Raw genomic sequence first — 13,218 nt, 5'->3', positions numbered from 1 at the left:
TTCCACACGTGTCGAGTCTTCTTCCTGTAACCCTGACCACAGATACCTGCACAACACAGGTGTGCTTTTCAGGCGGGTGTTCCAACAACCAGGGAGGGGTTGTGAGCTCATTGAGGCGTGGCCTCTGCGCTGGACGCAGACACACAGATGCTCAGGAACAGCCAAATATAAAACCATCTTCCTCAGACGTGTTGGTGCGATTAACCTCAGCAGCCATATTATCAGGCTCCAGGTCAGAATTGTGCGTCACCATCCACCTGTCAGCTAAAGAGGCCACACCCCTCCATAATGCAAATTTTAATCCTTAATTTAAACAGTTGAGTTATTTTAAAAAGTCTGCAGACGTGTGTGTTTCTCGCTGTTGGAGCTGCTGCCTGGATAAATGCGACGCTTCTGTCAGGTGTACGAATCGAACACGTGACCCTCAGAGAGGATCATGTTCACAGGAAAAAACGAAAACATTGCAAATTAAAATGACAAATGTCCAGCAGAAAACACTTCAGCTCACAGTTGTGTCAAAGTGCTTTATAATGTCAGGTAAAGACCCCTGAGCTGTCACTGTAGCGACAGCCGGATGGAAAAACCTCTGGCAGAAGTTGGACGATGGGACAAAGACGTGCTGCAGAAGAGAGCCAGAGATTAATAATTACTAACGATTAAATGCAGAAAGGTGTATTACCACACCAAGAAACACTCAGTGCATCATGGGAATCTCCAGCAGTGCAGTACCTGTAATACCTACAGCTTGTTCTAATCGCTCTAATAGGATATTATGGTCGACAGTATCGAACGCTGCACTGAGGTCTAGCAGGACAAGCACAGAGATGAGTCCACTGTCAGAGGCCATAAGAAGATCATTTGTAACCTTCACTAAAGCTGTTTCTGTGCTGTGATGAGCTCTGAAACCTGACTGAAACTCTTCAAATAAACCTCTGCAGATGATCTGTTAGCTGTTTGACTCTTTCAAGGATGTTTGATATGATTGAATTTGATGAAGTTAAGGTAAGGCCGGCTCAGCGGCGCTCTGGCTGCGGCGCCGACAGACCACAGTGATCTTTTCAGCAGATTCAGATGAGCCTGAACAGTGAGCTCAGTTTCATAGTCGTTACTATGCAAACTGTCATGAGCGCTGAACAATGGCCATGAGTAGCATTCAGAGAGTTGGGAACCCTCAGCTCAGCCTTTCCCTTTTCATGTGTTCTCAACGCCTCATTGAAACTTACAGGACGTCTGGGTGAAACACACGTTCTGGCCTGATGAGGTAGCTCTTTGGTGTTGGTTACGCCTCTTAACTCTTAGGTGACTTTTTCATGCTTGAATGATTCCTAACTGCAGAGATGAACCAGTGCTGCGTCTGCATATAACAAATAACCTGTCTGTTCCTGCAGGCATTACACACAGAGCTGCTCCCAGTTCAAACTGGTGACGTTGACTTATAAGTTTGTTATAATTGTGTAAACTCTGTTTTCTCCTGATGTACTTGTCTGTACGTAGTTCCCATGTTTATGAGGGATGGCACACACTTTTTAAGACTTTTACAAAGACACAGTTTGATCAAAATGTAGAATTAAAATTGTTTGAATTGATTAAATTTAGTTTTTAAATATACATATCTATATATATTTATTTATTGGTGTTACGATATGCGAACATAGTTTCTAATGAGTAACGTGTTTATTTGCGAGTAGTGCTGCGGCCTGGTCGTTGAGTAAGAGCTGTTGCAATCATTTTTCGTTATGTAATCGGGATTGACGGTACTCCACTCTGATTGGCTCATTTGTGTGGCCGTTATTTCCCCCAACTAATCGCAAAGAAAACCCAGGTTAAGGCGGGCTGAAACCAGCCAATGACACTGCACTGACATCACGACTGTTATAAAAACCTCAACGTGACGTAGACTTCCTTCAGTTACAGTCGCCATTTTCTTGTGGTCGTTGAAAGGGCACTGAACTGCGACAGAAGACGGCTGAAATATACCCCCGAACCGGCGTGATTTCTCAACAAGTCCGGGACGAACAGTTAGCCGTATGAGTTCATGGACTGCCTGCTGATCAGTGGTTATGGTTTCGGTAAGACTCGCTTAGGTTTGGCCGAGTGTCTCAGCTCAAAGATGGACGACAGCGCGGCGAGGGAAGACGCCTGCCGGGAGTACCAGTCCTCCCTCGAAGACCTGACGTTTAACAGCAAGCCGCACATCAACATGCTGACCATCCTGGCCGAGGAAAACATCAACTTCGCCAAGGATATCGTGGAAATTATTGAAGCACAAATAAGCAAGGTTTTTATGAATATAGAATACTTTCACACTGAGATGTTTGCTGTCGATGTATGTAGTTAGCTGCTAGCCGAACATGGCGACGAGGTCGGCCGCGGTAACGGTCTCTGAAAACATCCAGCTGTTTGTTCTGCTAGCTCCGCATTCAGCCAACTCTTGAACAACTGTGTGTATTAAAGTCAACCGACCATTTATTCTTTATTGTACTCAGCAGCACGCCATTTCTCTGCAGACTCGCTGTAGGTACTCGATGTGGTCTGGAGTTGAAATCCACCTTAAATCAGCCCACCTTAAATCAGCCCACCTTAAATCAGTCCGTCTTTACCGTTCGCTCTGCGTTTTCCTCTTTAATGTGGAGTAAACGTCAGTAGACGTGAGTAGAAAAGAAGGCGGCACTTTAGCGGGACGTTAACTTTGGTTCAGCTTGTTGCCATGGTAGTTTGTTTAAACCAACTTTATTTAAACAACTGCAGCGACAGAATACTTTCTGACACGTGGGAAGGGCCGAAATCTGCACGAGGCTGCTTTAAAACCTAGATTAAAGTTCAGGCTGATGATTATTTCTTAAAATTAAAAAATACTAAATTCACAAAATGGATGTTTTTTGAAAGTCTTGTTTCTCTGGGTTATTAACACAAAGGATGAGGCCACATAGAGCTGGGGAAGTAAATCTGAGTCACTTTCCTGAACAGGGGAAATCACCGCGCTGTTATTTCTGGCCTCAGTCGGACAGTAGCTCTACTGAACTCCGGGTGATGTCTCAGTTTGTGCCCTGCTGGTCTCAGGCTAATGCTCTGAAGTGGTCTAAACTTTGTTAAATAAAGAAACAGTAAAAACCTTGAATTGGCCTAAACTCCTCACATCAGGTTCAGCAGTTTGACTTTAAACCAAGGACAGATTTCATAGAAGTGCCTGACGTGTTGAAGTGTCGCCCGCTGATGTCTGTAAATGAATAAATAACTGCTGTGCTGATGGTGTCACAGTTCTCCTTTAGAAGTCTGAGGTGTGCACGTGTTGAACAAAGCTTTGGTAAACAGTCAAACTTCCCTCTGCAGCACTTGAGCTTTCAATCAGCGTGAAGCTCGTCACATTGATCTGACTGAGGATTAGCGGCTCGAGTTTTTGGTGGATTTTGACCATCTGTAGTCCTGCTGAGCTCAGACCACATCAGTGTCTCTGAATGGTTTCAGTCTGATCTGTTGTGTGTTATCAGTGTCGGGTCATTGATTAACGGGGCGTCTTCAACACCCCCTCCGCCCGCCATCACGTTACACTCAGCTTCTGGTCCATGACACTTGATTTAATTCTCGAGTGAATCTTGAATTCTTGAAAAATGTGATTTGAATGGTTAAAATGTTTATAATAAAAAATGTGAAATGTGCTTTTTGTCATTTTTTATTTCCCAGTGTAATTTCTTGGCATGACTCTGGTTTCATTTACTGCACACACTGAGGGAGGGGGGGGGGATTAAAGATGTCGGGGGTCAAAGTGGAGGTGTGAGGGGGAATAAAGCTCACTGGGGGTGGAGTCACCTCGAAGACGAGCCTTCTGGGTAAACGTACAAAGAGCGGTGGAAGGTTACAAACGCTCTTTGGAGGTAAACGGCTCCTGGACTGAAGCCTGGCGGCGCCACGGACTCATTTTGTAACTCGGCAGACGCTGAGTGGACTCGGGAAGATGACTTTTCCTTTTTCTCCTGTGAAGACGCAGCAGCGCACGGACTGACTGGGACTGAGATGTTTTCCTGCAGTTCTTGACCTTTTGAACTTTTTCCACGTTTTTGGGTGCTGAGGGGCGGGGCAGGTGTACTGTGAGCTTTTATTCTGAAATGTTGCTTTTAACCCCTGTTTGTTTTCTAAACTTGTCGAGTTCTCTTATTGCTCCAGGCCCCATCCAGCGAGAAGCTTCCAGTTTTGTACTTAGTGGATTCCATAGTGAAGAATGTTGGAGGAGAATACCTTGCAGTGTTTGCTAAAAACCTAATCCCTTCATTTATATGTGTCTTTGAAAAGGTACAGTTCTCTTTGCTGCCGTTTGGCCTTGTTAAGATTTAAGCAGTGACATGTTAGCAGCCCTCGCACTCCCTCCTGTTTGTCCTGTTGCTTGCTTTCTTCTGTGTAGTCTCCTGCACTCTGCTCCTGTCTTACTGCGTAACGTACTGCTAATGAAAGCTGGAGGGAGGCTTTAGGACTTTAGCTGATGTTTTGAAGTGGACTAACAGCTGTGCACAGTGTGATGTCTGCTTTTTGTTGGTGGCTGTGGACCAAGCGCTGTCCTCTGTTTGTAGGTGGACGAAAACACTAGAAAGTCCCTGTTCAAGCTGCGCTCCACCTGGGACGACGTGTTCCCGCCCAAGAAGCTGTACGCGCTTGACGTGAAGGTCAACTCTGTGGACCCAGCGTGGCCCATCAAGCTGCCGCCGCCCACCCCCAACTCCAGCATCCACGTCAACCCCAAGTTCCTCAAACAGGTGTGTACGAGCGGGGGCGTGAGCCTCGGGCAGCCCGAGGTCGCCCCGGCGCAGAGGTTTGTTCCTGAGGTCCTCGTCGGGCTTCTCAATAAATGTGTCTGTGCCCTTGAAATGTCGATAAAGAAGATGTAGTGAAACGTGCAGGTACACCCCTGAGGATTGTTCACATGTAAATAAGTTATTGTTACAGTAACTACCACAAACAATGTTTCCTATTAAGAGTCTTTAAAAGGTCCAGAGAGCTTCAGCGTGGGAGGTTTTTGTTTTTAGTTTTTCTGCTGTAATATCTTCAAATAAAGATGTGCTGAGGAGAATAAAGGAGACCCGGCAGAACTCTGTGTTTAATACTTACTATTTTGTTTTTTTACTTTTGCTCTTATGAGCGTTGAGTTTTTGTGCCTGATCTGAGGTTTCGGTTGTGCTTGGTTACGTTGTGAAGCTGCTTTCAGATCTGCTGTCGAGCTCACGTCAGAAAAAGTAGAAAAATGAAGCTGGGAGCAGAAATTGGTTTGTTTGGCTCAAATGACAGAATTTGACAATTTTTAACCAACTAAAGTGAGCAGACGTCATGCTTTTATTAAACTGTTGACTGGGTTAACCTGTCAGGACATCCATGCAGAGTGAACCTGATAAACTGGTTCAAACCAGTGTTAACCACTGTCAGGTGGCTGCATGCAGGTTTGGTTAGTTTGATCACTGGAAATGTTTTTAAAGAGGTTTTCCATAAATATGACCGGGTCAAGTGTCACATCCACGTGCTCCTTACCTGTGTCCGGGTCAGGCTCCAGGGTTGGACCCCAGTGACCCTCCCTGGTCTCTGACCACACACAGCATCATCCACATTGAGCGATGGGATTTTGTGGAGCTGAACTTGAGTTCTAAACCGAAGTTATCTTTCTCTCCGTCTTTCAGCCTGAGGAGTCTTCATCCTCTCCCAGGCCAACCCCGGCCCAGCCACCGCCCACGGCCCCACCTGCCCCTCAGCCGGTCCCTGCCGCCATCAGTCAGTCCAGCCTGACACAGGAGCAGCTAATCCGGCAGCAGCTGCTGGCCAAACAGAAGCAGCTCCTGGAGCTCCAGCAGAAGAAGATCGAACTGGAGCTGGAGCAGACCAAAGCTCAGCTGGTACGACCACCTGGGGCTGTAACATCACTGTTAGCCAATCACGTGTCTGCATCACAATCCAGGGGTTCAGACTTAAGCTAAAACCAGAACATTATCTGAGCGCTGTCATGGCCATTCACTGCTTTAAAAACCCTGAAACACCCCGAATGTGTTAAAGCCTTCAGCTCCAGTTCAGATCAAACTACAAACCAGTTTGATCTGAACTGGGACGCTGCTAGTTCCCATTTAAAGGGTAAAAACGACAGGAAGAAGCAGCAGAGTCTTAAATCTTTTGTTTTGGCTCAAAGCTCACCTGTCACTTGTCCGAAGGTTTAGAGCAGCGGTCCCAGGGCCGTGAGAGTCGAGGCTCGGGTGTGACATTTATGGTTTTCAGGGTTTTTGTCGTTAACGCTGTTTCCTCGGGTCTTTTCCCGTGTGTTAGGACTTGTTGTTTTTGTTTTGTACTGGTTTTACTTTCCTGTATTTATCCGCGACACCTTAAAGCGGAGTTTATCTGCTGTCAGGTTTGTTGTGTAGAAACTTGCACATATTTAACAGGCAGCTCTGTCACATGGTTACAGGTCAGCGGCTTCACATTACCAGCAGCGACGGCGATCTCCACTTCATCAGCAATGAGCCCGGCGCCCAAGCTCATCAGCCAACCCGCTCCCGTGGTCCGACCCTGGGTACCCCCTCAGAGCGATTCAAAGTCGTCCGTCAGAGACCCCCGGCTGAACCGCCCGCCCACTGGCCCCCTACCTAAAGACCAGCCTGCCACAACAAAAAGAGAGACTCCACCCACCACAGGAAGTCACACTCTCGCTCTGGAGAAAGCCAGGATGCAGAAGAAAGACGCTCCACAGGAGAAACCCAAATCCAAATCGCCGTCTCCAATGGCGAAGAGTGGGCCGAGTAAAACCAAAGCAGCGGAGGCAGCGCTTCAGAGCGGCACGAAGAAAGACCCGCGGCTGAGGAAACGCACGCAGGACAAGGTGGGCGAGGGCAAGGACGGTGAGCAGAAGGAGAAGAAGCGATGTGGTGATGAGGAGCGGGAGGATGCTGCACGGGGGGCGGAGCCTCAGAGGTTCAAAGGCAAACTGGTGAATGGTTCGGTCGCCAAACACGAGCGTGACAAGGCTGCTGATAAGACCGCTGGCAATGCCAGAACGCATGCAAGGAAGCGCACTCGCTCGCGGTCTAGGTCGCGATCCCCCGCCGGCTCCCCAAAGAGGAAGGACAGACGCTCGCCAAAGGGCAGAGCCCGCAGCAGCTCGTCCTCGCCATCACCTTTGCACAAAGCTGGAAAACCACGGAGGCTCGACCTGCTGCACAGCAAGCCCGGTCGGGAGGACCGTCCCACCCCCAAAAGCCAATCTGAGAGCAGAAGGTCCAAGAGACCCGGGGAGGAACGCCACTCCGAGACCAGAGACTCTCACTCGCCACGCAGCCACGACGGAGGCTGCAAGGAGATGAAGGACGCCCCTCACCGCTGGAGGAGCGGCTGGGAGGAGAGTAAACAGTGAGTTCATCAAACGCATCAGAAATATTATTCAAAAGTTTTAAAACTTTAAAAAACGTAAATCGTTTTCCTCCTCAGCATGAAGCTGTCGGGCGACGTGCACGCCAAGCCCACGCCTCAGAGACACAAACCGTACAGCACGCCAAACCGCCCCAGCACCCCCCGAACCCCGAAGCACCGGCTCAGCGTCGACGCCAACCTGCAGATCCCCGATGTCCTGAACTCCGCCTCCAAGAAGGACCTGCTGAGGAGGGTACGTTCACTGACCCGCTCACATGCAGGATAAAGCTGTTTCACTGGTTTTCACTTGTTATGATCAGTGGGGGGGGGGGGGGTTACCATGTCACTAAATATCATGTGACTATGACATGTCTGCAGGCGAGCAAGCGCATGGAGAGTGGCGAGATCTCCCGCGAGGAGTTCCTCAATATGGCTCACCAGATCAAACAGCTGTACCAGTATCAGGAGGAGATCCAGCTGCGCAAAGACAGCTGGGACGAATCAGACTTCCCCGTCAAGAAGCAGCCGCCACTGCTGAGCACTCCCTCATCTCAGCCCCGCCCCCACGAAGGCATGGACCCGGCGGAGCTGTCATACTACGAGCACAAGTCGAAGCTGAGGAAGACTCAGGTCAATCACCGACCTGCCGGAGAGGAGTGGGAGGGGGAGGAGACTCCCGAGATCACCGACAAACCAGGGCACAGCGAGAAGATGGGTGGCGGTCAGAGCGGTGGACATCCGCCGCCACATAAATACAACCGAGGCCCGCGAGACAGGCCAGGTGAGCGTCACATGACCAATAAATTAGCCAGAGAACAGAGCTTTATTCCTTAAACAAAAACACATCTGCTGCCCTTTTCAGGCGAGAGGCGGAGCAAAGAGTGCGAGGAGCATCGGGCGCCGCTCGCCCCCATGGTTGAGGAGTACAACCACGGCAAAGAGTTTCCAGCGCTGAAGCCAGGTCTTCGCTTCACGAAGAGACCCGACCACAGAGAGACAAGTGAGTGCACGCCGCCACCATGCTGCGCTGCGTTCACGTGTTCAAGTGGCGTGAAGGTTACCTGTTATCTGTCATCTTTATCCACAGAGAGGTCAGAGGTCAGGTTCTGGAGCGGCGGGGTGTCAGGGTGTCGATCAGGGATACTTCAGCAGGGTTAGACATTTCTAACGAGTCCTACACATTCAGTCAGGAGCCCCGATTACATCATCAGCTAACCGCTAATTAGACACTCCCTCTCACCGCCAGCCTTTCAAGGCATTGTGGGAGTCGTAGTCGGCCACCTCTGCAGTTCTGTAGTGTCACCCTCACATTCAGACAGATGAAGCTCAAACTGTAATTTATCAGCTGACAGGAAGCGGCAGCGTTCACAGCATTTCTTCTTCTGTGGTTTCCAGATGAGAGAGAGTGGACCTCGCCGCTGACAGAGCGGCAGCATTATAACGACCGCGAGGAGCAAAAGAGCAGCTACAATGTCCCACGGCGGTACGGCCCACCTGCTGACGCCCGCAGGCCGGAGGTGCCCCCTCCTTCGGGCACAGTGGTCCACAGGAACTCCCCGAGCCCAGCTGGCCTGGACGCCACGGCGACACGCTTCGAGCGCGAACGGCTATCACCGTTACAGAAAGACTCTGCTGACATGAGCCCGATAGCGCGCTTTGAGAGCCCAAACAGCGAGCACTCGGACGACGGGCCCCTTGATGCCCCGCCGCCTCATGCTTCAACCAAATCCATCCTGAAGGCGCCACTCCCCCGTGGAGGGCCGCAATCTTCGGTCCGACAGCACGGCGGGTCACCCGGACACACACCACCTCACGACGGGGGACACCCCCCTGCACGCTACAATGGCCCCGGTCATATGGGCTCTTCTAGGCCTCACGCCCCAGGATGGTATGAAGGCGGCGGTGGCCCTGGGCGGTTCGATGACTCACTGCAGTGTGAGGGGCCTCACCACCCAGCCCCCAGCAGGTTCGAGGGTGCCGGACCAACTCATCACACAATGGCGGAGAGGGTGGACGGTCCCGGACACATCAGTCATGGCCCGATGAGAGGCGGAGAACGAATAGGGCGGTTTGAGGGCCCCCCTCAGGGGCCCGGCAGGTTCGGGGCTCCTGTCGCACTACAGACACGATTTGAGGTGCCGGCACCCGGCCACTCAGAGGGCCCGCTGCAGCGCTTCGAAGCACCACGTCACTTAAACAACATGGGTCCCGGCCCTGGATCCGCCCCCATGGGCTTCCAGCAGCGGCCAGCACGCTTCGAGGGCCCCACGAGGTTTGATGGCCCTGGACACTTCGAGGGGCCGGGCCAACCGGGCCCCCGGTATGACGTGCCACATCAGGGAGGCCCCCCGCACTTCGAGCACTTCCCCGGGCAGGGCCACCTGCGCTTCGAACCCCAACACAACCTGCAGCCCCTCATGAGACAGATGGGCCCGCCCATGTACGAAACCCCCATGGCCCCCCAGCAGAACTTCGCCATGCCCCCCCAGCGTTTCCCGGACCCCATCAATCCTCAGTTCCCTGCAGCACCAGCGGCGTTCCCGGCGCAACAGAACATGCAGCAAGCCGGAAACTTCCATGTGCAGCCGTTCAGTCAGCCAGGACCCGCCCCCTTCTACAACCCCGGGGCACCCGCTGTTGGCTTACAGCAGCCGGTAAGCAACGCACAGGACATCACAGGATCTAGACCAATAAGAACAGAGGTAGTTTCAGACAGGTTTCAATCAGAGCTGCCTCAGTTCAGTCCAGTGTCAAATTCAGAGCAACTGGAGCTCCACCCACAGCTGAGCAGCTGTGACTGTAGTTTGGGGCAACCAAACACTTAGGCATCAGTTAAGTCAGAGTTGATGTGATACATGGAGACGCAGCTAAAAGAGCCGTTATTGGCCTGCTAACAGCATGCTAGCATGCTAATCCTGTATAATCGCAGTGCCTGAGTCTCCTCATGCGATACATGCACCTGAGTTTTATTTAGAAACAATGAAACTTTAAAACCTACATCTATCGCTGAGGCACAGCCAGCCTATGTTGCTAACTTCTGCAACTACTCCAGGTCAGTTGGAGCGAATGGAGTTCTTCCATATAAAACAGCCAATCGGGTAGGCCCAGCAGGCATGCAGCATGCAGCACAGATGGACTGCAAGTGTTACTGTTCTGCATGGTCACAAGTTTCTGGACCTTTGACCTCTGTGATGATTAATTTTCCTTTTTAATTGTTTTTCTTTTTTTAAAGAGAATTAAAAAAAAACAAAACTACATTTAAAGGTATCAGGCTGTGCAGAGGGCGGAGTTAATGCTACAGAGCGTGCTGTTGCGCCGGTTCAGGACATTTATCATTAAATTAGCCCCACTACTGCCAGAAGGTGGCAGCAGACGCTGCTGAGCAAACAAGTGAACGTGTCAGGTAGGAGTGAGGTGCAGAAATGGCAGGAAGATGTGCAGTTGATCCTCTGAGCTGGTGGCTCTGATTGGTGCAGAGGCCACGTTGTTGAGCAGGGCGAGTTCCTGGGGAATGATCTGAGTGTTTGTACCTGTGCTGTTTTCAGGTGAGCGTGATGGGAGCCATGGCCCAGCCCTTCCTACCTCAGACCGCCGTGCCTTTCGGACAGCAGAGTAAGTTTGCGTGGCGTTTGTGTCGGTCAGCTTTAACGCTCTCGAGTTTAAGGTCAGAAATCGTGACTGGTTGTTGGTATTTGCGTAGATCCGCAGGTTGTCCCTCCGGAGAACCACTTCGGTCAGGTGGACGTGAACGACCTGCTGTCCAAGCTCCTCTCCACCGGCATCATCAAACCCTCGCAGCCCGACGCCGCGCCCGCCTCCAGCAGCGGTCAGTGAAGCCCCTCCCTCTGTCGCCTTTTAACCTTCTTCTTCAGTCGAGTTTGATGTGTTTGTTTTTTTTTTTTTCCAGAATCGTCTTCTGTACCTCCGCCGGCACCGCCACCAGAGGAGGAGGAAGAGGAGGAGCAGGAGGTGGAGGGTGAGGGCGAGGGTGAGGGCGAGGACGACGTGCTGGACCTCACCAGCTTCAGCATCGACGATATGAAACAGTGAGTATTTGCCTGTCCTCATCGTCGAGGTTACTTTGTTCTGCTGTGACTCACTTTGCCCCGCCCCTCTCGCAGGCGCTACGAGAGCGTGGTGACGAAGCTGTACTCAGGGAACCAGTGCTGCCTGTGCAGCATGCGCTTCACCGCCGCCCAGACCGACATGTACGCTGACCACCTGGACTGGCACTTCAGGCAGAACCACGCCGGCAAAGTGGCGAGCAAGAAGGTCACGCACCGCCGCTGGTACTACAGCCTCACGGTGAGAACGAACACGCCTCATGGGGCGCGGCGCCTAGCTCCCTGTGGAGCGCTCTGATGTAACGATACGTTTGTCGTGCAGGACTGGATCGAGTTCGAGGAGATCGCCGACCTGGAGGAGCGCGCCAAGAGCCAGTTCTTCGAGAAGGAGAACGAGGAGGAGGTGCAGAAGAGCCAGGCGGCTGCCAAGGAGAAGGAGTTCCAGATCGTGAGAGCCACCAAGGACCAGGTGGGAGAGGTGAGTACGGCGGACGGCCAATCGACGGCCAACCTGCTTGTCGTGACATCACAGGCTCGCCCAATAAAAATGCTTCCTTCCTCCCTGCAGAGCTGTGAGATCTGTCAGGAGCCCTTTGAGACGTACTGGGTGGAGGAGGAGGAGGACTGGTTCCTGAAGAACGCCGTCAAGGTCGATGACAAGGTGTGCCGAGGCTCCACCCATCCACTTCTAATCAGTAAGATGACCAATAAGAACAAAGCGAGTGACCAGCTGTTTGTTTTCCCTCCACAGAACTTCCACCCCTCCTGCTTCGAGGATTATAAGAACGTAAGTCTCACCTCCTCCCTCACCTCCTCCCTCACCTCCTCCCTCACCTCCTCCTTCCTCCTCTTTCTTCTTCTCTGGTATAAACTCACATGTTTTTCTTTGCGCCGCTCTCATTTGTCTCCTCAGACATCGTCGTATGTCGACGTCACGCCGTCGCCCAGTAAGCTGCTGACCGACCACCCGCTGGGCGCCTTCGTGAAGACGGAAGAAAAGCAGGAGGAGGTCACTTCCTGTGCTGTTGCTGCCGCTGCTGCTGCCGCCGCCACCTCAGTGAAACAGGAGGTGCAGAATGAGAGCGGGGAGCCTCCTGAAGTGAAGACGGAGGCAGGTGAGGAGGCGGCGTTGTGAGGTGGCGGCGGTTTTTAGCTGCAGGGACTCGTCCTCTGCGTCTGTACTTGAATACATTTTTGTATTTGGACTCGCGGCCGTGCGGCTGCCTCAGTGAACCTGTACATGACCTAATTTATACATTAAAGTATTTTTGGTAACTCTGGTGTTACAGTGATTGAATCAGCTGTTACCCCTGTACATAGATTATTGATGATTGATTGGTTTATCGATGGGCCCTCGCAGGTGTTGAAGGTAAGCATCGTCTGAGCGGGAGGCGTCGTGGACTCGTCTACCGAGGAGCCCGCCCTCTTTCTGTTTTTCTTTCTCTTTGGATCAATAAAAGCATCTGAAAGCTGTTTGTGTGAATACTGATTGATCTCATTGATCGTTAATTGCCTGAGTTTTACTGTCATTTGGGTTCCAAACATCAATAAAGGTTCAGTGGGTTCAAACATCCTGCTCTGGGTATTTATTCGTGTGTGTGTGTGTGTGTGTGTGTGTGTGTGTGTGTGTGTGTGTGTGTTAAAAGTTCATTTGAAGAGGAAGTGAAGCTGGTGCTGAGCCGACAGTCACAGAAGGATAAGAACTGAGTTCATCTCAGCTTAAATAACCTGCCACTTGTAGTATCAGCCAATCACATGACGGGCTCATTTTGCAGCGCAGACACGA

The 13,218-nt window shown here is 51.4% G+C and overlaps 1 protein-coding gene across 2 annotated transcripts; it reads left to right on the top strand.

The window, feature by feature from the left end:
- The first annotated feature begins 1,847 nt into the window (after window positions 1-1,847).
- pcf11 (PCF11 cleavage and polyadenylation factor subunit) lies at window positions 1,848-12,707 on the top strand. Of its 2 annotated transcripts, XM_082548095.1 has the most exons (18): window positions 1,848-2,278; window positions 4,162-4,287; window positions 4,563-4,745; window positions 5,658-5,870; window positions 6,431-7,368; window positions 7,447-7,621; window positions 7,747-8,149; window positions 8,231-8,368; window positions 8,456-8,521; window positions 8,764-10,022; window positions 10,914-10,980; window positions 11,069-11,194; window positions 11,276-11,414; window positions 11,490-11,673; window positions 11,755-11,910; window positions 12,001-12,093; window positions 12,184-12,219; window positions 12,346-12,707. In XM_082548095.1, exons 1-18 carry the CDS (start codon window positions 2,036-2,038, stop codon window positions 12,565-12,567), a joined length of 4,767 nt encoding a protein of 1,588 aa, XP_082404221.1. In that variant the 5' UTR covers window positions 1,848-2,035; the 3' UTR covers window positions 12,568-12,707. The 2 variants fall into 2 exon arrangements, with proteins under 2 accessions (XP_082404221.1, XP_082404222.1); XM_082548096.1 differs by lacking the exon at window positions 8,456-8,521 and having other exon boundaries at window positions 1,850-2,278.
- The last annotated feature ends 511 nt before the right edge of the window (window positions 12,708-13,218 follow it).

The sequence above is a fragment of the Aulonocara stuartgranti genome (assembly GCF_965226115.1).
Source record: "Aulonocara stuartgranti genome assembly, chromosome: 10".
Taxonomy (NCBI): Eukaryota; Metazoa; Chordata; class Actinopteri; order Cichliformes; family Cichlidae; genus Aulonocara; species Aulonocara stuartgranti.
The sequence above is the reverse complement of the archived record's forward strand: the minus strand, read 5'-3'. Positions and strand labels throughout refer to the sequence as shown.

Bases quoted from the DNA above. Each gene is read 5' to 3' on its own strand.
- pcf11 (XM_082548095.1), top strand. From the start codon at position 2,036: ATGGACTGCCTGCTGATCAGTGGTTATGGTTTCGGTAAGACTCGCTTA. The intron at 11,195-11,275 runs GTCAGTGAAGCC...TTTTTTTTCCAG, and splicing joins CGCGCCCGCCTCCAGCAGCG to AATCGTCTTCTGTACCTCCG. The intron at 11,911-12,000 runs GTGAGTACGGCG...TCCTCCCTGCAG, and splicing joins CCAAGGACCAGGTGGGAGAG to AGCTGTGAGATCTGTCAGGA.